The 26,257-nt window shown below is 43.1% G+C and overlaps 1 protein-coding gene and 1 long non-coding RNA gene across 5 annotated transcripts in view; both read right to left on the bottom strand.

Moving 5' to 3' along the window:
* The window catches only part of TEX10 (testis expressed 10), a 121,776-nt gene extending 95,742 nt beyond the window's left edge, over positions 1-26,034 (bottom strand). For 2 of the 4 annotated variants that reach the window (XM_048839417.2, XM_075125507.1), the window contains exons 1-4: positions 25,811-26,034; positions 18,853-19,041; positions 16,108-16,817; positions 6,741-6,987 (exon numbers count right to left, since the gene is read on the bottom strand). In XM_048839417.2, coding sequence (XP_048695374.2) covers positions 6,741-6,987; positions 16,108-16,817; positions 18,853-19,041; positions 25,811-25,927 — 1,263 coding nt within the window. In that variant the 5' untranslated portion in view covers positions 25,928-26,034. Of the gene's footprint in view, positions 1-6,740; positions 6,988-16,107; positions 16,818-17,209; positions 17,249-18,852; positions 19,042-24,630; positions 24,750-25,810 lie in introns of those variants that run through there. The other 2 variants (XM_048839418.2, XM_048839419.2) reach the window with 2 other exon arrangements.
* On the bottom strand, positions 9,998-16,101 carry LOC142071124 (uncharacterized). The gene is made up of 2 exons (XR_012667112.1): positions 14,065-16,101; positions 9,998-12,290 (listed from the first exon to the last, which is right to left on the bottom strand). It is a non-coding gene; the product is annotated as an uncharacterized LOC142071124 (long non-coding RNA).
* Positions 26,035-26,257: the final 223 nt, after the last annotated feature.

The following is a 26,257-nucleotide window of genomic DNA, read 5'->3' as shown; positions in this document are numbered from 1 at the left end:
AGCTGAGAGGCGGAGGGTTGCTCCGTGCCGCCGTCCAAGCTCTCTGGAGACTTTCATCTGCTTCCTGTTCGGTCTGGAACTGTTCCCCTGATGCTGGAGACATCAGTTCCTCATTGGATTGTGGACCTATGCTTGGTCCCTCTGGAAGCGATGTAGGGGATGGGGCTGTTTCCGGTGACCGTGAACCGCTCTCCGCTGGGACACTATGTTGGGATTCAGGCTCCGGCTGAGCCTCTTGTGTAGGGTTATGGGCTGCTGCCGGTTCAGGTTCGGTGGGGCCCTCTGGTGTTGAGGTTGCAAGTACTGGATTCAGTGCTGGCAAATGGTCTGGTGCTGGTTGTTCCGCTGGTTCCGGTTCTGGGACTGGATCCACTACTGCTGTTGCAGACATTGACTGGGTCCTGACAGAAGTTTCCGGAATAGAGCTAGGCCTCACAGCTTGTTTAGCCTGGCTACGGGTGACCATTCCCTCCCTCTTCACATGATTGGCCAAGTCTTCCCCCAACAGCACGGGGATGGGATAATCATCATAGACTGCAAAAGTCCACGTTCCTGACCAGCCCTTGTACTGAACAGGCAACTTGGCTGTAGGCAAATTGAAAAAGTTGGACTTGAAGGGTTGAATCGTCACTTGGATCTCTGGGTTGAATAAATTGGGGTCCACTAAGGAAGCATGGATAGCGGATACTTGTGCTCCGGTGTCCTTCCATGCGGTGACGTTCTTCCCGCCCACACTCACAGTTTCCCTCCGCTCCAAGGGTATCTGGGAGGTATCTGGGCCTGCAGACCTCTGGTGTGATCCCGGTGCAATGAACTGTAATCTGTTGGGGTTCTTGGGGCAGATGGCCTTTACATGCCCAAGCTCGTTACATTTAAAACATCGTCCAGCTGACGGGTCACTGGGGCGAGGTGGGTTCCTGGAGAATGGGGTGGTGGGACAATAAGGGGTCTGGAGGGTTCTTTGGGAGGTAGGTGGGGCTTTGGGCGGCCCCCGGTGATAGGGTGTGGTCTGGGGTTGTCCCTTCTCATCTCTGCTCCAACTGCGACCAGTTTTCTTCTTCTCGGCCACCTCCACCCATCTGGCTCCAATCTCTCCTGCCTCGATTACAGTTTTGGGTTTCCCATCTCGGATGTATCTTTCTATTTCCTCAGGAACACCCTCTAAGAATTGTTCCATTTGCATTAGGAAGGGCAAATTTACTGGAGATTCAACACTTGCTCCTGATATCCAGGCATCCCAATGTTTCACAATGTGGTAGGCATGTCGGGTAAATGACACGTCTGGTTTCCACCTTAGGGCTCTGAACCTCCAACGAGACTGCTCGGGTGTTATCCCCATTATGACTCTCGCCTTGGATTTAAACAGTTCATACTTGTTCATGTGTTCTTTAGGCATTTCAGCTGCCACCTCAGCTAAGGGTCCACTGAGCTGCGGCCTCAGCTCTACCATGTATTGGTCAGTAGAGATGTTGTACCCAAGGCAGGCCCTTTCGAAGTTTTCTAGGAAGGCCTCAGTATCATCGCCTGCCTTGTAGGTGGGGAACTTTCTGGGATGGGGAGTGGTACCTGGAGAAGGATTGCTAGGGTTTGTTGGTATATTCTGCTGAGCCTTTACCTTCTCCATCTCCAGTGCATGCTTCCTCTCTTTTTCCCTCTCCTCCTCCACATGCTTCCTCTCTTCTTCCTTCTCCTCCTTCTTCAGCCGCATGAGTTCTATCTGTCTTTCATGCTCCCTTTGTTTTTCCTTAGCCTGAAATCTGGCTAATTCCAGCTTTTGTCGAGCCGTGGATTTTGTCATCCTAACTTCTCTGTTTTTTAACTAACTTTACACCCGAGGTTTAGAAATAAACAAACAAAACTTGGCTGTAAAATTTTGCTGTGCTGGAATAGAATACCTATTCTCTGATAGTGATTGTCAGCCTACAGAAAAAGACAATTCCCTTGTCTCTGCTCTGGCCCCAAATCAAAGCAAAAAACCTCCAACTACTTGGAAACCTGCTTACCAGCAGCCCAAAGGAAAAAAAAAATTCCTTTTCAAACTTGTGCTCCTTGTAAAAAAAAAATCAAAATCCTAAAAAAAAAAAAAAAGCCCCTGCCACTTTTGTCTCCAGGCAAATGGGTAGAACACCCCCCCTATTTACTTTTAGGGGGGAAAAAAAACCTTCTGGTTTGGAAGACTGAATTTCCCTGCAGGAGTTAAGTACCCTGCCTCCAGGCAAAGAAAACTTGCAATTCACAAAGATAATCCCCTTTTGTCTCTCCTCTGGCTCCAAAGCAGAGAAAAAACAAGCTGCTTTCAGTTTCAGCTGCTTTCTGGACCTCCCTTCCAGCAGCCCCAAAGGAAAAAAAAATTTCCTTTTGAAAATCTGTATTTCTAGTTCAAAAAATCTCAAATTGATCTCAAAATGATTTCAGGTTAATCCCACCACTCTGCCATCATGTCAAGGTTCCTCCCCCACTCTGAACTCTAGGGTACAGATGTGGGGACCTGCATGAAAACCTCCTAAGCTTACTTTTACCAGCTTAGGTTAAAACTTCCCCAAGGTACAAATTTTATCTTTTGTCCTTGGAATAACCACTGCCACCACCAAACTAACTGGGTTTACTGGGAAACGTAGTTTGGACACGTCTTTCCCCCCAGATACCTCCCAACCCTTGCACCCCACTTCCTGGGAAAGGTTTCGTAAAAATCCTCACCAATTTGCATAGGTGACCACAGACCCAAACCCTTGGATCTGAGAACAATGAAAAAGCTTATGCTCAAATAAATTGGTTAGTCTCTAAGGTGCCACAAGTACTCCTTTTCTTTTTGCGAATACAGACTAACATGGCTGTTACTCTGAAACTTTTAAGTAATGTGAGTCTGCAAGTCAGGCAGCATTTAAAACCAGGTGAACCTGGCATGCCTGAGAGAGTAGTTTTCTTAGGGCTGGGTCTTCACTATGGGGAGATCGACGCTTGATTTAGTGGGGCTAGTGAAGAACCACTTAATCGACCATAGTGCTTTCCGGTCGACCCTGGTTCTCCAGCTCCCCGAGAAGACTAAGGTAAGTCAACGGAAAAGTGTCGCCCACCAGTGCAGCGCAATGAAGAAACTGGGGTACGTCGACCTAAGCTACGTTGACTCCAGCTACGTTATTCACGTAGCTGGAGTAGAATAACTTAGGTCGACTTACCCTGGTAGTGAAGACAAGCCCTCAGAGAAAAAAAAAAAAAGGAGTAAACCCTGTTTGAGGCTAACACTGCCAAAGAGATAGGAGAGGTAAAAGGGGAAAAAAAATTTTTTTTTGGTGCAATTAAAGAAATTAGAGTAGGGCAAGAGGATAGGGAAGCTAACTACAACTAAGCTAACACCACCACTAAGAATTATCTACTATAATTTTTTTCTGAAGTAGGAGAGGGCGCTGCTGATCAGTGCGGCATGAGATGGGTACAGTGCGTGCACAGCCCAACTGGCCACTGCTACCACAAATCTCTGATTACAAGCGCAGGGCGTCAAGACACCTAAAGTGGAGCACCCACAGGGACACTCCTTGAAGAAAAAAAATGTTATTTGCCCTAGTCTGATTCTCAGAAATCGTTGAACCATTTCAGCCAAAATTTTCCAAAAATCATTCAACTTGAGAGACATCCAGCATAAAAAATTGAAGGCCAAACAGTTAGATATGCAATGTTATAAGCAACTGAAAACAGAGTCTTAACAGTAAGTAACAGGCAACCTTAACAACAGATGATGCCACGAGCCCCACTTATAATTTATCTGGTTTTAACTTCCAGCAATTAGTCCTTGTTATGCCTTTCACCACCATAATAAGGAGCCCTTTATTGGTATTTTCTGCCCATGAAGGTGTTTATACACTATTCAAACCATCTCCTCAATCTTCTTTTTGAGAAACTACTTATAGCTCCTTTAATTTCACTGGAAGGCATTTTTCCCAGCCCTGTCTCTAATCATTTTAGTGGTTCTTCTCTGCACCTTCACCATTTCTCCAAAACACCACTTTTCAAGGACTATTTACATGCAAAGTTTCTGCTTCCAAAATTCAGTCATTTGCATGGGTTCAATATGTAAAGAAAAAAGGGCGTTTCTCATTCTGACTCCATGATTTAAAAGGATTAAAAAAAATGTAATATCCTCAAGTTCTGAAATGTTTCTGCCCCAAAGGTAAGTTTCAAGGAAGTTTTGAACACTTGAAAATAGCAGGACATAACATCAACAGTTTCATCTATCTAAGTTTTTATACAATTGTCAATACCATGGCACTCTAGTGACCACTGCAACCATAAGAAAGCTAGTATAATTGAGTTCCTGAAAGAGAAATGCAGCATAACTCTTTTATTGTTAGATCCTTCACATAGTAACTAAGATGTAGTATTAGTTAAGAATAAAAATCAATCCCATGAACATTGGTGTGTCAATTCAGAGAGTCCTTCAGACAGACAATGATCTGAATAAAAACATTTTGATTCATGACAAAATTTTATAGAAGAAAATTAATTAAAATTAACAGGTTTTTTGGCTAGTTTCAACCCTGTGTAATTTAAAACAAACTAACCCCTGAAAGCAGTCTTATAATGCAATTTGCAACAAGAGTGCCAACTGTGATTTAAAATAATAGTTTTATCTTCAACTTCCTTCATACTGTGGAAAATCTCACAATGTAACATCATAAAACATTAAGTATTAAGACAGATATGGGAATTTCCTGCAATATTCTGGTCAAACCTTACTGAATTAAGTTTCATGATCTTAGGAGTTCATTGTATTCAAAATACAAATGAGTATGTGGGATTGTATGTAAGATCTCTAAAGAAGAGACATGGCTAATGTAAGCCCTTAGAAGTGTTATGAGCAAAGTTCTCTTTGAAATAACATGCTAGAAAAAGGTTTCAGAGGAACAGCCGTGTTAGTCTGTATTCGCAAAAAGAAAAGGAGTACTTGTGGCACCTTAGAGACTAACCAATTTATTTGAGCATGAGCTTTCGTGAGCTACAGCTCACTTCATCTGATGAAGTGAGCTGTAGCTCACGAAAGCTCATGCTCAAATAAATTGGTTAGTCTCTAAGGTGCCACAAGTACTCCTTTTCTTTATGCTAGAAAAAGTTAAGTGGGATTCCTAGGAAATACTTGGGACGAGGTAAGTTTTCTCCTCTGGACCTAACCTTTCAAAGCTGCACCCTGAGGAGAAACTCATTGTCTGGTGATCACTTTCTACAGGAGGACAAGAGCAGAGGCCAAAACAAGGATAAGACAGTGACATACAGATTCATGGGCATGCTTGTTCTGAGCTAACTACAAGTTTGAACTTTTGACCACAAAAAAAAAACCTTGATGTGATTTGAAGGACTGGCCACCAGCCGGAGCGCTTGGTGGCGTTGAGGTGATATCTAGTAAGCTTGTCTGCATGCGTGCAGATGCTTTTATTGTTTTCGGTATGTGTTCTCTATAACGCTTTTTCTTAAGAAAACACTTACTTGATTAGAAAGAGCTGTTTGGTAAATTATCACTGCAGCATTTGCATCATTTACAGCCTCTGCGGAGAAAAGCAGAGCAGGCCTGCTTAGGCAGTCTGACTTTGCTGGGGAAGTCAGTGTAGGCAAGGAACTGTGAAGCCTGGAAATACCCAGGTCAGGAATGGGAGAGACGTGTGTGTCTGCCCAAGAGATGACAGCTGGGGAGCCAGTAACCTGAGAGTGGGTGCCCTTGCTAGACCATAGAGGGGAAATACACTTGCAGTTGCCCTGAACTGTGACATGTACAGAAGAGAGTAATATATACACACACATACTACACACACTTTTTACAGCATTGTTTCTCATCTTGTGCATCTCTTGAAGTCCATGGTTTCAACAAGAGCAACTCCAACTCCATTTGATCTCAGGAGCAAAACAGCTGATCAAAGACACACAGCTACCCATGCTGTCTGGAACATATAGCAGCATAGAGAGTGCTCAGCAAATCAACCTGCACTCTCTTACAGAGATGTTAGGAAAGGAATTGCCAACATATCTCTTCCCATCCGTCCCAGCAGCCAAAGGGGAAGAGGGAATGGGAAAAGTGACATCCCTATGCCATGCTGCAGAATCTAGAAGTGTGTAGCGGAAGTAAAAAAGGAGTTACTTTGGTGAACAGGCACGGAGCTGCAAATAACGAAGGCAAGACATTTCAACACTGCTTTGCAATATTTTTGTTGTAATTTTGATTATCTTCAAAATTGAGAGTCATGACATCACTCTGCAAATACTGGAAAGCAACATAAGGACCTCACACCATGATTATTCTGTGGCTCTTTGAGACCTTGTTTTCTTTTATGAAGCCTCTCCAGCTTCTCAAGATTACTACAGCTCAGAAAAATGATTCACTGTCCTACAGAGCTGTCTGCAGAATGAAAAGTTGGAGAATCAAAGATGCTCTCATAGAACCATATACCTTCCCAACAATCCAATCTTCCACTGCTTCGATCTCAAAACTTTTTGCCTTGCAGAGTGCCAGGAAGGATTCTGTAAATCAATGGTGGTCGAAAGACCGCAGTTTGATAGCTACTTTTCTAGATTAAAAGATGAGAAAGTTCAAACTCATACTTCCATAAGATCACGTTCAAGACTTGGGACTAAATTTTTATTTCCATTATTTTAAAAACTATTTTCCTCACTTATATCATAAAGAGTCACCAAATTATAGGCAGAGCAAATTTAACTTATGTGCTTAAGCTGTAGATCACATTACTCCTTTCTCTTACCATTTTGTGCGTTTCGTCATGTTGCTTTGTGAGTTTCCACAGCAAGTATATGATACTAAGCACTTGTTGCATTAGCTGTTGAGATTCAGGTTCCAAAAGATTTCCAAGAATGGGAGCAGCAAGTTGTGCAGGAGACGCTTCAATCCAGCACTCAATCAATATTGGAATTATTATCTCAATAAACCCTTTTAAATTTTCAGCAGAGGACAGGCCTTTTTCCACTCTGTCTGTCACGCTTACCAGGGACCTAAACCACAGAAGCAAAAAAATCAGAGATAAAGAGCATTACATTAAAAAGAGAAGTGGACCACCTTCACTGCACTGTATTTGCACAATATGATAGCTTTTAATATATTAAGCTAAAAAGTAACTATTTGCTTTAAAAAACTGAAACAGTGCACTGAATTCATTTTGATGAGATGTTGTCAGTTTGAGCTAGAAGGAAAGTTAAAGTTCTACACCTGCTTCCAAATTCCCCTGCCAATCTTTGTGCCTTTACAATCACACTTACTTAATAAAAATAAAATAAATGTTTTCCTCTCCCCCGTTTACGTGAAAAATCCACACAGAGTGAAATGATTGCAGAGGAAAAATAATTAAAACTGATTGTAAACAAAGTGCTATTAAATAAGGAGAGTTTACAAACTGAAAAAGAGAAAAAATCTAATCTCTTTCAACTATTATAATCTTAGGGTTCGCTTACAATAATAGTAGGTAAAAAAAAATGCAGACAAAAGTGCAAACAAGGTTTCAGAACCCATTGATGCTTCAGCCAGTTTTACATGCTTTGTTCTTGTAGAGAGTAACAATTGGCAGTTGACCACTACAGATTCATGTGAAAATAAGATTATTAGAATAAAACTATCAAGAAAGTGAAATGGTATAATTTTAGCATAATAGATTCAAAAAGAAAAACTATGTCCCACATATTTTCTCTCTCTAAGTGAGCTAGAATATCCAAGGGCATTTTCCCTTAACACCCTGTCTGTATTCTAAAAGATCTACCGTATATACTCGATCATAAGCCAGTTCGTTTATAAGCCGACTCCCCCAAAATGGATAAGTAAAAATGGTAAAAACTGTATGACCCTTTCATAAGCCAACCCAATATTTCAGGGGTTGGCAAACTTCGGCTCCTGGCCCGTCAGGGTAAGCCACTGGCGGGTCTGGACGTTTTGTTCACCTGGAGCATTCACAGGCAAGGAGCCTCTCAGCTCCCAGTGGCCCTGGTTTGCCGTTCCCACCCAATGGGAGCTGCGGGAAGTGGCGCCACTTCCCACAGTTCCCATTTGCAGAGCCGGCTCTAGGCACCAGCAAAGCAAGCACATGCTTGGGCGGCACATCTCCAGGGGCAGCATTCCGGGGCCGGCCCTCATAGGCGCCGACTCCGTGGGTGCTCCGGGGTTGGAGCACTCAGGGGAGGAGGCAACGGTGGAGTGGAGGTGAGCTGGGGCAGGGAGCAGTTCCTCTGCCCCCCCCGGCCCCCAGGGTTACTTCCTGCGGCCCTCCCCACGCTAGCTCACCTCCACTCCGCCTGCTCCCCTGAGCGCACCGCCACTCCGCTTCTCCCCCCTCCCTCCCAGCCTGGAAAGGAGGAGTAGGAGGGGAAATGCAGCACGCCTGGGGGAGGAGGCGGGGCCGGGGATTTGGGGAAGGGGCGAGGTTGGGGAGGGGCACAGGGAAAAAATAGGGGGGGGCAGCCAAAAATTTTTTTTGCTTGGGGCGGCAAAAAACCTAGAGCCGGCCCTGCCTATTGGCTGGGAACGGCAAACCGCGGCCACAGGAAACTAAGGGGCTCCATGCCTGCAGATGCTCCAGGTGAACAAAACGACAATGTATTAGATATTCAATTCAATGATTTCATAGAGTTTAAAATCATCAAATTTTGGTGTAGACCCATTTATAAGCCGACCCCCGCTCTTTGATGCATCACTTCTTTACCAAAAATATTTGGCTTATGAACAAGTATATATGGTATATGCACTACACAGAGGCCAGATTCTTCCCTCAGACACATTCATGCAACTTTTGTGGAATTCAGTGGGAGTTATGCGCCCATAAATGAGAACCAGTAAATATTTTAAAATTACAAAGCTCCTAAAACAGAGCAATCTCAGAAGAACCAGGATTTGAAAATATTTTCAAAGGGTTCATGGGTTAACAAAAACACATTACAGGCAACATGTTTCATCTGCCCCCCGAAAGAGAACTCTCTGGAGAGCAATAATGCCCTCATCCTATGATTTTGGACACCATATCCCATTATCAGTCTGGTTTTCAACCCGCTTGACAAGCAACTCCCATTATAAATCTGAACTTGTGTACATTACTTTGACTTGATAATTAGTGGGCTCACTTCATTCCAGCTGCAGTGAAAGTCCCTATAGTTAAAAATGGAAATAACACTATAACTATAATAATCTCTCTAGAATCTCAATAAACTAAAGTGCACCCAATAAGATAAATAACTTATGATAGTTTGAAAAAAAATACTTGCCTTGGCCACGTTTGTAATTTCAAAATTCTACAATTAGCCAAACTCTGCAGAGAAGGCTTGCCTATGGTACAACCCACGGCATATACTAAACAGGCACAGCAGATTGAAATCTTTTAAAGTTACTGCTCCATAATAATTGTGTATTACCAGGCACGATCCCTTGCGGGGAGGGGAGGACAGCAAGAGACATAAAGGGAAGAAGAGAAGGGGTCAGAAGTAGTGCACACTCCCACTCAGCAGCAAGGGCACAGTGAGGGAGGAGAAAGAACAGTGAAAAATAACCAAGCAAGGAGAGAAGCAGACAGAGAAAGAAGCCAAGAAAGAGGAAATGAAGCATGTGTCAAAATCTTTAGAACCCCGGTATAGATATACAACATTCAATGAGGCTTGCGATCACGTTACCGTGGCTTGTTTTTTCCCTCAACCAGCTACATAAGAGATGCGGTATTTTTCAGGGCAAAATATCCTGTATGCATTTTTTTCCACCCAAGGCAGCAGAGGGAAATTATATTTTTTAGGTTTTTCTCTTTTATTTTCCCTGGAAGTCTCCCACCCAGACTTTCAAGTGCCACTTCCCACAGCACTTACATCCACAAGAGTAAAATTAACAACCCACATCAGTTTCCTTTTATTTCTAAGGAACATTATATGCAGAAGCATTAGAGGCACCACCAGAGGATCTTTCTTAGCAACTAGGAAACTTAGAGTGCATGTAAACTAGGAGAGTGAACCACTGCAGCGATAGAGATTACATGAAAAAGCTGGTTACACCACTTTTATTTGCACAATTTAATGTCTACAGAACATTGCTTAAAACACTGCATTTGTTTCCTAAGACATTTGAAACTACAAAAGCACCTATCTACCATTCCCAGAACACTTCCAAAATGGTCGTGGGAGCTTAAAGAACTTAGTAGTGGGGTCCATATAAGAACATAATTACAATACGTGAATCTTGTGTAAGTATCTCATAGCTAGTCTACACCAGAAATTTACATTGGCACAGCTTTGTCTCTCACGGTTGTGAATAATCCACCCCCCAAGAGATGTAGCTATACCGACCTAACCCCTGGTGTTGACAGCACAAGGTCAATGGAATCTTCAATTGACCTAGCTATCACCTGTCAGGGAGGTGGATTAACTTCAGCAACAGGAGAACCCCTCCCGTCACTGTAGTGAGTGTCTACACTGAAGTGCTGTAGCTGTTTAAGCACAGACATATCTTCAATATTCCTATTTTATTATCACCACTGATGGCATGAACTTCTCCTCAGAGGAGTTGTCCCAGTTTATATTAGAATAAATGTCCTATGTTTGGCTGTTATGGAAAGATCACACTGAGGAGGAGAGTCAAACAGTGGTGGGTGGAATTCATTATTATTCTACTTTTAGATTACAGACCTTTAGATTACAGTCAGTGAGCAAAGTATGTATGACAGCATGTGGCACACCAAGAGGAACTCCAACAGAAGTCCCAGGGCAAGCAACCTCACATTAAGGTCTGTCTAGTTTCTCGACCTGAGCCTTATCCAAACAGTAGGATAAGGTTGTGGTATGGATACTGTGCAGTGATGGGATTACATTGTGCTGGGATTCTAGAATGACAATAATTGGCTGGAATACTTACTTCTCAGTCAGAAATAACACTTTACAATCTCTCTGCAAAGGCTAGCCTGCAGTAGTCTGTTGAATTTTACTCACATTATGGAGACAAATTGCTTTAATTACCACATCACCAAGCACTGAATGGTAGATCAATGTGCCCTTGAAAAACCTGAAAGCAAGCTCCTCCAGGTTCCTGTTAAACTGTAATAAAAACACTGACTGAATACATCCACTTATTTCAATAGCCTGACTTTTCACAACATTTGTGAAAGCAAGATGGACTGAACTGTGAAAGCAGAAAGATATATTGTACTCAGCTGCTGAAACTCGTGGGCAAGAGTCCAGCATAACTGCCATTTAAAGAAAAACTGGTAAGATCCAGGATATGCTCAACCAGTATGTGCAACTTCAGTGGCAAAAGAGGTGTAAACAGACCTCCACACCTAACAAAAGCTACAGTGCGCAAAGATTAGGGTAGTCTGTAAAGTTGACATTTGACTATTGCAGTATACTTTGCTATACAGGGATATGGGAGCTATGAGTGTTTCATGTCAGTGAAATTGTTAACCACTTTGCTAATGTATAGTCCTTACAATATATTTTAATGCTAAGGTAGCCTGGAAAAACTGTTACTGTAACAATTCATCTTGTTTACCTTGTACAAGGTAGTTATTATAGGACACTTGGATACAAAGGGACTGGGTGGTAAAAGCACTATTTACTATTTGTCCTATGTCACTATTAGGCATTCAAATAATTTCTAATAGAATGTAGACTATTTAATTAATAAATAAGACAGATTCTAATAAAACAAAAAATTAAGATGGAGCTCAAGGAAAAAAGATTCTATAGATGCGCATAATACTGATCAGTGTCATCAGAGCAGCAACAGGACGATGAAAGCCTAGCAGAGGGAGGGTAAAGGGAGTCTAGTGGAGACACAGGGCAAGAGGGGGCCATTTGCAAATGCCAAAAGAGACAAGTCACTTGTATAAGGCTGTTTGAAACCAACATCAGGCTGATATGTATGCCTCTCCTTGGGGAGCATTGCCAATGGCAGTACAGAAGCCCTAATGATTTGGCAAATGAGTTGAGTTTAGCTTTCCATCTTCATCCACCTGATGTACATCTAATACTCCATTTATTCTCTTGCCTGGTCCGTCTCAGTCTTCTCCTGCAATCTAGTCTCCTTCAACTTCCTCTGCAGCTTCCTTCTCTCCTCCTCCTGAATCAGCTGCAGCTTATTTTTCCTCTTTAGCTCCAACTGTAGTTCAAAGAAGATCCCACCCCGCGACATCGCTTTCTTCAAGATGTCAGGGGATTTCATTTCTCTGCTCTTGACCTCCTAAAAAATGAATTTGGTGGGACAAAGTGGAATCTTCGCAGAGGAGATATTTCAATCAATTCCTCATCCATTGCAACTACAACTTCATAAGTATCAGCAAAACCTAGTGAAGAATCAGAAAAAGGCAAATTTGAACATTAAATTATGGCTTTGAACTGTTCAAATATTCTCATTTTGGAATGAAGCTAAACAGTATGCAGATAAGACTTCACAGAGCCCATCTGCAATATTAATACTCAGTGATCACTAAGACAAGGTATGCATTACTTTTTTTTTTAAAGGTAAAAAGCTTAATTCTTGCCTGGAGCACTTGGGAGGAAGAGATAGGGAACAAACATGGGCCTATTATAAGTTATTTCAAAAGCTAATACTCCAGTTATGGGGTATGTATGGTACTCAGTTTGGTGGCAAGTGAGGTTTTGTTTTGTTTAAATAAAAATAGCAGACTGTACCAGACACGGCAGCAATTAATATCTCACCCCCCTCTCCACCCTGTGTGCAAGTTATTGTTTTTTATGTCCAGGACAGCGACTGCTTTGATAAGAAAGCTGTCAGAAAGCTAGAAGTGTAGCCAACTGAGAGATTTTGCTGTCCCCCGCTGTCAGAGCAGCAAAAGATTAAAATACATGATAAATTTATTTGCACTATCTGCACCGATTCCTCTCATGGGTAATAAAAGTATTATATCAATGAGTAACATCTTGGACCACTGACCTTGCCTGTAAGATTTAGTGCAATAAAAAGATGTAGCTTTCAGGAGGACGTTAATATTGTTTGTGTGTTAAACATTTATGTTGGCCATTTTGAGACTGTCCATGAAGAGTAGGAGCCACGGGAATCCCAGGCATTTCTCTTCCCTCCCATTAGAAGTTACTTCTTTCCTGGCAGCAACAGTAGTAGCAGAGGCTGAGGCTTTGTCTATACTAAAGGGAAAAGTCTACCTAAGCTATGCAATTTGAGTTACGTGAATAGTGTAAATCAAATTGACATAGCTTGGATCTACTTTCCATGGGGTCCACACTACATGACATCGACAGGAGACTCCCCTTACTCGTCTCGATCAGGTGGAGTACAGGAGTCGACGGGAGAGCGATTGACGGTCGATTTAGCTGGTCTACTGAAGACCCGCTAAAATCGACCATGGATACATCAATCGCCGCAGCATCGATCCTCCAGTAAGTGTGGACAAGCCCCGAGAACTGACTGCAGAGCTAAAAGAGATGGAATTGGGGATGACAGGATTAAGAGCCTCCAGGTTAATGTGATATTTTGGGCAGGAAAAAGTGGTCAGGGAGAAGGGCTCTATGCTTGAGTCCAGGAGTTCTCAGCCTTTTTCTTTCTGAGGCCCCCCCACCGCCCGCCAAATGCTATAAAAACTCCCTAACCCACCTGTGCCACAACTGTTTTTCTGCATATAAAAGCCAGGGCCAGCATTATGGATTAGCAAGCAGGGCAACTGCCTGCAGCCCCACACCACAGGGGGCCCCGCGAAACTAAGTTGCTCAGGCTTTGGTTTCAGCCCAGGTGGTAGGGCCCAAGGCTTCAGCCCTGCATGGTGGGGCTTTTGCTTTCTGCCCTGGGCCCCAGTGACTGTAACACTGGCCCTGCCTGGAGGACCCCCAGAAACCTTCTCACAGCCCCCCAGGGGGCCCAGGACCCCGGGTTGAGAACGACTATCTAGTCATCTATTTTCGATCTCCAGCACCAGACTACTTCTACCCTGATTGTTGGTAACTTACACTCTTAGCAATCATGGCTGTAGCCAGTAAGACAAGATGGACTGGTCCTATTTATCTCACTGCCCAGGTCCCCCCAATCCCCCAGTGCACATAGTAAAACAACCACCAAATGTGATCAAATGAAATACATCTCAATACCTTTTGAGGAGGGCCCTTCTTTTCCCAATAACTTGACTTTGCTGCCATCACCTTCCTATGCCAGCCATCCTTTAGATTCTGGTAACATCTCCTCTTGGTAATCTGCTGGCTCTTCCTCATGCTCGCTCACATCAGCGGCTCTCTGGATTCCTTACTGAAATCCAGCTTCTCACAGAAAGGGCAGCTAATTCAGCTGGCACCACATGTTCAGGTATCTTCTCAGTCTTTGTTATGATGCATCTTCAGCTCTCACATTGCATGGACAGCATTCAGTGCACAATTTGGCAAGCCTCTGACACATCTTGGAGTAAACCTGCTAGTTCTGACTCCATGTGAATTGACTTGCACTCCATTATCCAAGCAGGGCTTTTTCACTGGCTCAGCCCAGCTTACAACTCAATCAAAGTTTTCAGTGGAGCAGATTTTATTGGAAATCAAGAAGATTGTTGAACTCTTTTACTTGCTAGCTTACAGAAGCGGATACTGGCAATCAACTGCACACTATTGTTAACTTCATATAATTCCCAGTACTCATTGCAAATAAGGTGCTTCCTGTTGATCTGCCCCCATGGCAGGAAGCACAGAACAGTCACTGACAGGTAAAACGTGGCAGTGGAGATGGGAAGACCAGCTAATAGCTTTGCCTTTGAATTTGCACAGGGGAAAGACACATTATACCCTCCTGTAGTTCAATCAGATATACAGTAGATAGAGCACTGGACTGGAACTCAGGAGACCTGGGGTCTATTCCCAGCTCTGTCACTGGCCTGTTACATGACTTTGGGCAAGTTACTTCAGCTCTGTGCTTTAGTTTCCCAACTCCATAAGATGGGGATAATGCTACGTGTCTCCTTTGTAAACTGCTTTGAGATCTATGGATGAAAGGTGCTACCTAAGAGGTAGGTAGTACTACTGTTCTCAGGCAGTTCATTCTATGAATGCTACAATGAATATAAAATGCCAAGGATGACATTTGTGTGTGGATGCAAACTGTCTTACAGGCACTGCACGAACAAAGTGGGGCAAGGCTTTTTGTCTATTGTAGGGAGGGTCACTAGGGAAGAGGACTAGAAATATACAATTGGGTTTTTTCATAAATGTAAAATTAAGTCCATTTCTCAGTATCTATTCTGTTAATTATTTCTATTTCTTGTTAGTAAGCATACATTAAAAAAGTTATTTTTCACTTTCATCACTAATTTTTGTCAGTTAAAGGAATCATATTTCAAGAAGTCACATTTTATCTATAAGTGAACTGATCTAGAAAATTGGTAATTTGATGAAAAGCATGTGCGCACTGACAATTCTGTGTGTGACCTCAAAATAAGTGACCTGTGTGATTATACCAAATAGCCACATAGTTGTACACCTCAGACAGCCAGACAGTATTTATAAAATGGATAGTATGAAAGATTTTATGTTCAGGCAAAGAAACTGTAGGTTGGAGAAAAGATATCAAAGTTACAGTCAAGACAGGTTAACTTTTTGAGCCTTCAAAATTCCTCAGTTAAAAAAGAGTGCTGATCACATGGCCTGAAGTTAATGTGTCTACATCACATTAGAATATGCACATCATTAAAGCATGAGACGCTCTCTGGGCCAGTACACTTAACTTCTACTACTAAAAAGGGATTTGCCTTCACACTCTCCATTTATACGCAGTAAAAAATAATGCTCTGGTGTTCCATCTGCATGGAAGATGTAATGGAAGGATGGCCTGTACTGAAAATTTGTAACAAGTGGTATAAATGACCATTTTATTTGTGGTTAATGAAAAACAGCACTGAGAGAGTCATAATGGACATAGAGTATGGTTATCAATGGCTCAATACTTCTATATTTTCATATTCCATAACCTGATCAAATTGTTGTGGTAAAATAACCCATCTCACTGAATGATCTAATATAAATCTCGCTAGAGTCCTAGAACAAAAATGAACACCTGTGGCTCAGCAGCAACAACATACAACAGTTTCACATTAGCTTAGTTGTAAATATAGAATTGACTCAATGAAACTATCAGACAAGTAACATTTTTCTCACCTTAGTCTGAATGCTGAATTGATCCTTGGTTGTGACCCACCATTTTCATATAGCTGGATGTGCTGCTGATTACCGGCATGCTCCTTCCAGCTTATACATACTGAGTTCCTCATGAACTGGGAGTTCTCCTTTTGCTCCTGGATCTCTTCATCTTCTTCTGATCCACTGGAACCATCTACCAATGCTTGGAGAAACTTCTTGAATCTGATCAGTACATTCAGCCTCCATTGCTGTGAAGTTACTCTGCGGTTAGGGTTAACAGACAGCATCCAGGATATTTTCTCTCTACTTTTCAGGTTTTTTGACAACTGCTGGTGAGAAATAAGCTCTACAAAATTCTTCAGCAATATACTACAGCGATTAGTAAGGAGGACTGGGTACTCTTCCAACAAGATGTCCAAGACCTTTAAAGAATCCTCCTGAATTCCTTCACTGATATGAGTCATGGCACTGGAGAGGTGGGCACTTACCAAAGGAAAAAATGGAGCAATCTGCTCGGCTCGGATTTTTGGAGCCAAGAACTGAAGGAGCCGGATTGCTGCTACTCTGACACCAGAGTCCTTGTCTGTAAATACAGCTGCCACCTCACTTAGTATATTTGAAAGGTGTGCATCAATTATAAATGGATACTGGGACAGCAGTTCTTTGAGCCCAAGAAGAGCACTTTGCTTAACTCCGGCACTATAGTGATGCATCTGTGAAAGCAGATCCTACAAGAAGAGAGACACATTTACTAGTTATTCCTTCAAAAACTTTAAACTGACCCATTTTCTACTATTAATCTGTTAAAAGACTTAATAGGTATAGAAACTGTTTTAATGGACTATATCAAGAGCTTAATAATTTCAGATCCAAAAATGCTTTCTTTTAGAGCATAACAGCCAACAAGTCTCCTACCTTCCTAATTACAGGAAGTATGCAATAATTTCATGGTTTGCTATCTAGGTACTTACATGACCTTCATAATCATAACATCTGTGTGCCTCCTGAATTAATAAGAGCAAGCAAGACTCTCTCTTACCCACTTCTACCTGCGGAGTAGAGCTGGAGTACGCCAGCTATGACTGCACAGCTGCTTTTAAGTTACCCATAGCAGACTTACTTCTTTGAAGGTGGCCCCTCATCTCCTCCAGTGGGAGAGCTAGAGTCAAGGAAAGGAAGGTGGTGTGACAGATATATTGCAGAAAATTGCTGTACTTTGGAGAACGTACTGAATTAAATTTAAGTATCTTTGGAGTCCAATATATTAAAAGAATCATTTACGAATTATTGTGGCTCAAATTGTATGCAACCTCTAGAAGGGGAAAAGGTGACAGATGTGAGAGCTGGACTGTATTGATTAAAAGGACTATATTGAACAATGTGTCAGACAAGAATGGACTTTTGGAACAAAAAGTATTAACTGGTGTTCCTGGGGATTAGCTAAGGGCAGGTCAATGAGGACCTGAGGACTATTTAAGGCAGTGGTGGGCAACCTGCGGCCCATCAGGGTAATCCGCTGGCGAGCCGCAAGACAGTTTGTTTACATTGACTGTCCACAGGCACGGCCACCCGCAGCTCCCATTGGCCAGGAACAGTGAACCACGGCCACTGGGAGCTGCGGGTGGCCATGCCTGTGGACTGTCAATGTAAACAAACTGTCTCACGGCCCGCCAGTGGATTACCCTGATGGGCCGCATGCACCCCACAGGTTGCCCACCACTGATCTAAGGGGAGGTCAATGCAAATACATTTTTGCACCATCAGTCCCTATGTCCAGTTATGCAAAAACACAGTCTTATGAAGTTATTGCCCTGAAGAGTGGCCATTGCCTGCTGATCACCTGTTACATGAGACCAAGATCATGAGCCTAAGCTATATAAAGGAAAGACTGAATACTCATAATAGTTCTGGTTCTGAATCTGAGACAGTTATGAACTTGTAACCCCAGGGGAAAATCCAGTTATGTGTTTCGAAGGACTGACACCTACCAGAACCCCAGGTTGGAGTTGGGGTCACCTCTGGTAAGCTTTTTAGCAGATGTGTAGGTTCTTTTATTGTTTTTAATGCTTTCTCTGTAATGCCTTCACATTAAGAGCAAATGTATTTGCTTAGAAAGACCTGTGTGGTACCCTGTACTGCTGGCAATTACAGCTGTTCGTAGCCTTTGGAGAGAAAGCAATGTGCAGAGAAAGCCTGCTTAGGTGGTCTGGCTTATTAGGGCTATCACAGTGTAGGCGGGAAACACTACAGCCTGGAAAAACCCCTGTCAAGAGATAGAGACAGATCCCTACCCAAGAGAGGTGACCTCTGAAGAGCCAGGAGCCAAAAACAGATGCCTTTGATAGATCATGAAGGTGCAGTTCCTTTCAGGTTGCAACAGATGGACTTAGAGAGGGGATAGCACGCAGATGAAAAATGAAGAAAAACAGGAACCTAAAGTTAAATATGGCTTTAGGAGTTTATTTTTGAAATCTTCTGCCTCTGGACAAACTAATGAAAAACTAATGATATAACACCAAGATTTTAAAAAATAGGTGTCTTGAGTTAAAGCTTCCTAAACAATATTTAACTTCCGGCTCCTATTTTTTAAAATCTCTGCCTTAGGTTATTAGCTCATCCAAAGACCCAAGCCACTATCTAAACTTCACAAGTATCCATAGTCCAGCATTTGGTCAAGGTCAGTGGGACAGTGCTCAAACACAACCTTTGTTAAAAAACATAATAAATTGTCAAATCACTGCTGAAACTTTTACCTTACCATACCTTTATGTTAAGTTTTCTATTGTTCGTGGGAAGTATTCCATCCTCTTTAAGCTGTTCAGGAAGATGTATGGCCTTCGTTTTGAAGTTTGTATCAGTTGCATTTTCTAGTCTAGGCTTCTTTTTTCCAACTTTTAGCTTCACCTTTTGGAAATCCTCTTGGTGTTTCCTCTTTTTAGTCATTTTGAAGCTCTGTAGAGAGACGTTCAAATAGTTAATTAAACAACGGGCAATCAAATAACTACGGTAAAACCATGTCTATTCTTCTCAAGAACTGGCTTCTGGAATAGTTTATTGCTCCTTAAAGTATGGCTCAGATCTGAAAAAGACTTACAAAGAAGGGCACCTTCTTAAGCAATATAACTGCTCCCTACCTGCATTCAGAATGAAATCTGCTTTTCTTTCCCAACAAACAGCACATTTTTTACGACTTTTTACTCATGTTAGCACTGCAAAGCCAATGCAGCTCCTAGAGCAGGGTTCTATTCCATTTGTGCATCAGTCAGAAAATCCCAACCAGCTGCACATCTAACAACACAAATAAGACAAACAGATTGCACAAGTGTAATTGAGGCCCTAATCTGACCTACAAAACTTTCATTGCTGACGCAATGAGTGAAAAGGAAAGAACCTGGCTGCTTGACTCTCAAACCACAGGTTAAGTTTGCAGCAATGGTAATTAGGAGAAAATAAATAAAATAAACATAAAAAGACTGAAAAGTCAAGGCATATTGGCTTTCCTCTAGGAAAGCGTATAAACATTTTTGCACCATTGCTACCAACAGCAGAAGCTGTAGTGATAGACAGGGTGTAGGTAATGTGGTGGTAAAAATCCTGTCTGTGCCCTGCCTATGTTATAGTTTGTACTGTCACTAGCAGCCATGCAGATGCACCAGCACAGATAAAATGCTCATAAATTTTCCTAACCTAAGTACACAGTGAGAAAAAATGAAACCCCATGATGCCATTTTTAGAGACACTTTCTAGTTCAGAATCAAAGCTTTAACGTATTTGTACTGACACACTGCTTCTAGCTTTATCAAATCACAAAACACTGCACCTTAAGGATCCTACATTCTGATAATCTTGTGTACTGCACCATACTTCCACTTTAGGACTAACAGAATTTTAGCAGCTGATATCACAACCCAATAGATTAATACTCTATACCAGATGAAAGTTGTTTCTAAGATTTCTGATTGTATGAAGCACTGATGTCTGGCTGTAATGGGTCCTGATAGTGGCAGTTAAAATCATGTCAGGATTCAAGCAGAAAAATAAAAAGCAAGATGTCATTATATGATTTTAAGGGCCAATAACTCTCAGCCTTCCTGGGATAAAAATAATGGATTTATACTATTCGAAATCTGAGTGCCTCCAAAATTCAGTGGTATGTAGTATTCATGTCTTAATGCTGGCAGTTCAAAGGGATCAGTTCATAAAACTTTCACTGGATTGTTAGTTTAGCACAGTTTTTTTGCACTAGTCCAAGACTCACTTTAGCAATAATTATACTATAGCAAATCCCAGACGTCATACCAGTATAATATTCAGTTTCTGAAATAAAAATATATAAATATCAGGGTTCATTAAGTGGTTTCATAAAAATAACTGGACCTTGCCAAAAAAGTACTCAAATGTTTAGTAATCAAATCAAATATTCTAGTAAAGATTTTCTACTAATCTTACATTCAATTTGAGATGTTAACCTACAATGTAGAAATTCAGAATTATTTTTTCTTTAGTTTTTAAGTTTTGTTTTTAAGATTATAAAATCAGAAAATGCATAATACTGTAGTTAAATGTATAGAATTAGTCCTGTATTTGACAACCACTACCTTAAGAACCTGAGAAATTATTACGCTAAATGTTGTGGTATCTGCCAGAACAAGCAAAATCCCAGCCACCATAAATTTTCCATATTTATATTGATTTTGGGGAAACTTGATACACACAGAAACACAAAATTCACCATTAAACTAACAAACCCAAAGGGATTTTTTTTTTAATTAAAGAAAACTGGGATACTGCTGACCAAATATAGAAACTTCTAACAAAATTCATCACTTGTAACTCTGTTTACGGAAGGCATATTTTCTTGCCAGAAGAGAAAGTAAAGTCTGCAACTTTATGTTTTATATGTATACTGTCAGGGCAATCTTTCTTAAACCCCTTGCCTGTGTTAGTAATAGCACATCCACACAGAATAATTAAAAATGAAAATTTTAAATCCAATTCACTTGACAGATTTCACTTCTTTTGGACAGTTAACACGAGACTTAGAAGCTACATTTTAGTTTGTGACTTTCAATTCTCATGTACTAGCTCAATGCTGTGTATGAGTTCACAGCAATACATGAGAATATTGAAATACAAATCCTGTTTCAATAAAAAATAATCTATTCACGTTAAACGGTTTTACAAAACTTACATTTTGGTCCCAAATTAAACAGGTAGCATCTATACCCATATTGCTTCTAAGACAGAGATCGGCAACCTTTGGCACGCGGCCCGCCAGGATAGCCCCCAGGCGGGCCAGGCCAGTTTGTTTATCTGCCGTGTCCACAGGTTCGGACAATCGCAGCTCCCACAGGCCAATGGGGGCTGTGGGAAGCAGCAGCCAGCACATCCCTCGGCCCATGCCGCTTCCCGCAGCCCCCATTGGCCTGGAGCAAGGAACCATGGCCAGTGGGAGCTGCAATCGGCTGAACCTGCGGACCTGGCAAGTAAACAAACCGGCCCAGCCCACCAGGGGGCTTACCCTGGTGGGCCACATGACAAAGGTTGCCGATCCCTGCTCTAAGATCTTACAAGCTTTTGATTTTCAGCTCATCTTTATGTGCCTCTGGGCATGCATAAATGCATTCCAATATAATTTCTATTATGTAATCACAAACCATATAGCAGTAACTGATTGCAACTGCTGTTATGGTGCAAATTTTTCTTGTTAGAACAGCTTGTTTTTACTCACCAACAATTTTTTTTTTTAAATCATCCTTTGGAATGAAATATATTATGCTTGTTCTCCATCCTAGAGGTGATTAAGTTTGAGGACAATCCATTAAGTTACTTCTGAAGGAGAGTGGAGGATGGGTATAAAATATATACTTTGCACTGAAGAAAAATGCTAACTGTCTTCCCTCGCACCCTGAACTCTAAGGTACAGACGTGAGGACACGCATGAAAGACCCCCTAAGCTTATTTCTACCAGCTTAGGTTAAAAACTCCCCAGGCACAAATTCTCCCTTGTACCTTGGGTTTAAGTAATGCTGCCACCACCACCAAGTGATTTAACAAAGAACCAGGGAAAAGGACCACTTGGAGTTCCTCTTCCCCCAGCAATCCCCCCAAACCCTTACACCCCCTTTCCTGGGGAGGCTTGAGAATAATATCCTAACCAATCGGTTACAAAATGATCAAAGACCCATATCCCTGGGTCTTGGAACAATGGGAAAATCAGTCAGGTTCTTAAAAGTAGGGTTTTATTTAAAGAAAAGGTAAAAGAATCACCTCTGTAAAATCAGGATGGTAAATACTTTACAGTATTTACAGATTCAAAACACAGTGGATTCCCCTGTAGGCAAAACTTTAAAGTTACAAAAAATCCGGGATAAACCTCCCTCTAGCAAAGGGAAAATTCACAAGCTGAAAACAAAAGGTAATCTAACGCGCCTTGCTTTATTTACTTACTCTCTGTGTAATATCAGAGACTTGTACAGGATGGTTTATAGGAGAAGGAGGTTTTTTTTGACCTGATGCCTCTCTGCTTTCCCCAGAGAGCACACCAACAAAGCCTCCAAATTCCCCCTTTCCTGCCCCCAAGATTTGAAAGCATCTTCTTTCCCCATTGGTCCCTTTGGTCAGGTGCCAACCAGGTTATTTGAACTTCTTAACCCCTTACAGGTAAGGAGGAATTCTAGGCTACCCTTAGCTGTATGGTTATGACACACCCACAAAAAATGTAACTCAGAAACAGATTAACTGCGAAATTGACAGTTTTCAATGAACAGGTGCTCTATTAAATGAAAAAAATTCCTCCAAAATAAAATTACAGTAGAAGCTCAGAATTACAAACACCAGAGTTATGAACAGACCCGTCAACCACACACCTCATTTGGAACTAGAAGTATCCAATCAGGCAGCAGCAAAGACACAAACAAACAAAAAAAAGGAAATACAGTACAGTACTATGTTAAATGTAAACTACTAAAAAAGTAAAGGGAAACCAGCATTTTTCTTCTGCATAATAAAGTTTTAAAGCTGTATTAAGACAACGTTCAGTTGTAAACTTTTGAAAGAACAACCATAACATTTTGTGCAGAGTTACAAAGAACCTTCATTCCCAAGGTATTTGTAACTGAGATTCTACTGTATAAAAATGCAAGATTGAGCATACACAGCAAAAGAAAATGTTACATTGTAAGCAGCACAATTACAGCTATTTAAATGAGCAATTTTTTCCAAAATGTGGAGACAACTGTTTGCCTTAGTGCTGCCTCCTAACCTGAACCCTCCTTTCAAATGGCCGGGCACCCAAACTCATTCTACTCCCCTCAACTCCTCAGTTGGTTTTTAAAAGAAAGCTAGTTAATCACTATATAACACTCACAATTCAGACTTTGCATCCCCAAATAATAATTTTATTCACAAAGCTCCGCCCCGACTGCTCCATTGCAAAAGTGCCACCACCATCAAAACAATTCTCATTAACTAATAAAAAGAACATCCCAGCCTCAAAAAATTCATAAACAAGGTGAGTAAACAAACAAAAACACTACAGCAACTGTGGTAGTAACTTAAATAATAAGTTTTTACATATTTCTGAAAAAATAAGTTTTTACATTTTTTTTTTTTTAAGTGGGGAGAGATTAAATAAGTCAGATTTCAAGAGGGAGCAATACACTGGATTCTCCAAGCAGGACAGAAACTTCAAATTTTTGTGTGGAGAGCAGGTCCTCAAGCACATCTTGGGATCTCTCCACCCTAACTGGAGCGCAGTTCTTGTGAATACGTAAGACCATAAGAACAGCCATACTGGGTCAGACCAAAGGTCCATCTACCCCAGTATCCTGTCTTCCGACATTGGTCAATGCCAGGTACCCCAGAGGGAACGAACAGAACAGGTAATCATCAAGTGATCCATCCCCTGTTGCCCAGTCCCAGCTTCTGACAAACAGAGGCTAGGGACACCATCCCTGTCCATCCTGGCTAATAGCCACTGATGGACCTAACCTCCATGAACTGATCTAGTTCTTTTTTGAACCCTGTTATTAGTCTTGGCCTTCACCACGTCCTCCGGCAAGGAGCTCCACAGGTTGACTGTGCGTTGTGTGAAGAACACCATAAAAGAATCCCCAATAAACTGTAAAAAGAAAAGGAGTACTTGTGGCACCTTAGAGACTAAAAAATTTATTTTAATAAACTATGTGGTCTTTGACGTGCATACCTGTTACTCGTGTAGTTAAAGGCATGCCCAGCTGATACGCACACAGTTTACCTGAAATGTATCTATACCACAAGGAAGCGCATATACGTAGGGGTCATTCCCACACCTACTTTTAAAAGAAAGCTAGGCAATTAAATGTATAGGAATGCAACATTAACGTTGCAAGTTAAAAATCACAAAAGAAAAGCTTCCACAGCGTGTAACCTGGCCAATTGTGATTTTTAACTGTGCATTAAAAAGTTTTTGAGTTATATATATAATTTGAGAAAAGTGTATGCTACTGGCATAAACTTATCAGAAGAAAGTTTATCCAATGAAAAGGTGAGCTCTCGTACCCCTGCTGCAGAAGTAACGGTAAGAGCTGGTCAAATCCACTTCTGCTGATGCAGTTTTCTGAGCAGCAGGACAGGAAGTGTAGAAATTTCTGTTTTCAACTCAACCATTTGCAACAAGCCTAGGACAACAGGTAGTCTCAGGGCCTCTATCTGGCCAAACCTTATATAGCTGATAATTGAGGCAATGTTTTAGTCATGGGTATTTTTAGTAAAAGTCATGGACAGGTCATGGGCACAAAAGAAAAATTCCCAGCCCATGACCTGTCCATGACTTTTACTATATACCCCTGAATAAAACTTGGGATGGGGGAGGGGAGTGGCTTGGGGGGCACAGTGGGTGCTTGGAGAGGAGGGGTGCGGCCTGGCGGGGTGCCGTGGGTGATCGAGGAGGGTCGCGGCCCAGGGGGTGGGGAAGGTGGCAGGGCTGGGGGCAGGCTCCCTACCCGGCTCATGGGAAGCGGGGACCTCCAGCTCCTTGCTCCATGTGCTGCCTCCTCTCCACCCCACCTTTTCTTTTTTAGTTATCAGACAGTTAGTTACTGCTGAGTTATTGCTGCCGCTGCGTCAGAGCTCAGAAACGGAGCACAGCTAGGCTCGCTGCGAGACGGGCTTTTATTGTTATTCTTACTTGCTGGTAGCGCCAAAGCTGAGCCCCAACCCTGCCAGCTTCCCGGGGGCGGGCAGCAGCCGCCTCCGCCCAGGGCAGCTCCCAGGATCAGCGCCTCGGGGAGCATCAGTGGGGACCCCTCAGCCGGCAGGAGACGGGTTCACACCGCGCCCCGGCACGCCCAGAGGCGGGTGCCCGGCAGGGGCTGCTCTCGCGCCCGCGGGTCTCGCTGTCAGCGATTCAAAGCAGCCCCCGGGGGGTGCCCTGCCCCGCCTCTGCAGCGGGGCGCTGGGGGGGCTGAATCCGCCCTGGCCCCGCGGCAGCGTCCCCAGGTGTCACGCCCGCCCCGCTCTGCGGGGCTCCGCTGGGGAGCGGGGGAGGGGAGCGGGACCCCCGGCCCGCAGCGAGCGGCGGGGGCTGAGCCCGAGGCCGTGTAACCGCCCCCGGCAGCGGGGGGGGGGGGGGGCGCGAATCCCCGGTTTCCCCGAAAGCGACCGGCGGGAGGGGGCGGGGCTGATGCGCGGGGCCCCCCGGAGTGGGGGGCGCAGGGGGCCCCACGCGGACCGCACTCACCGACCCACGCGGCGAGCGTCCGCCACCTCCCGGCTCCAGCCACGGCGAGTCCCCGCCGGAAACCGCTGCCCACGTGACGAACGGGAGTGGGCGGCGGGAACTGGGACCTGCGACCATAGAGAGGAGCTGGGAGGGAAGAGCGGCCGCCCGCTCAGGTCTGGGCGGCGCCCTAAAGCCGAGAGATCCGCGGGCGTCTCTGGGGCCGCGCCGCTCGCTGCCAGCCCGGTGGCAAGCGGCCGCGTCCCTCCCACGGACTTCCCGGAGCGTCGCGGCCGACGCCGGGATGCTGCGGGGAAACAACCCTCTGGCGAACGGCGCCCGAAAGGGAGGCGGGAAGGCGCCCAGCAGGCGGAAGGCGGTGCCGGAGCCCCTTCGCTGGTTCTGGAGGATTCCCGCCAAACTGATGTCGGAACCTGTAAATCCAGGTTTCAGAGCAGCAGCCGTGTC

The sequence above is a fragment of the Caretta caretta genome, chromosome 2 (genome assembly GCF_965140235.1).
Source record: "Caretta caretta isolate rCarCar2 chromosome 2, rCarCar1.hap1, whole genome shotgun sequence".
NCBI classification, from domain to species: domain Eukaryota; kingdom Metazoa; phylum Chordata; order Testudines; family Cheloniidae; genus Caretta; species Caretta caretta.
This window is presented reverse-complemented; position numbering and strand designations above follow the sequence as displayed.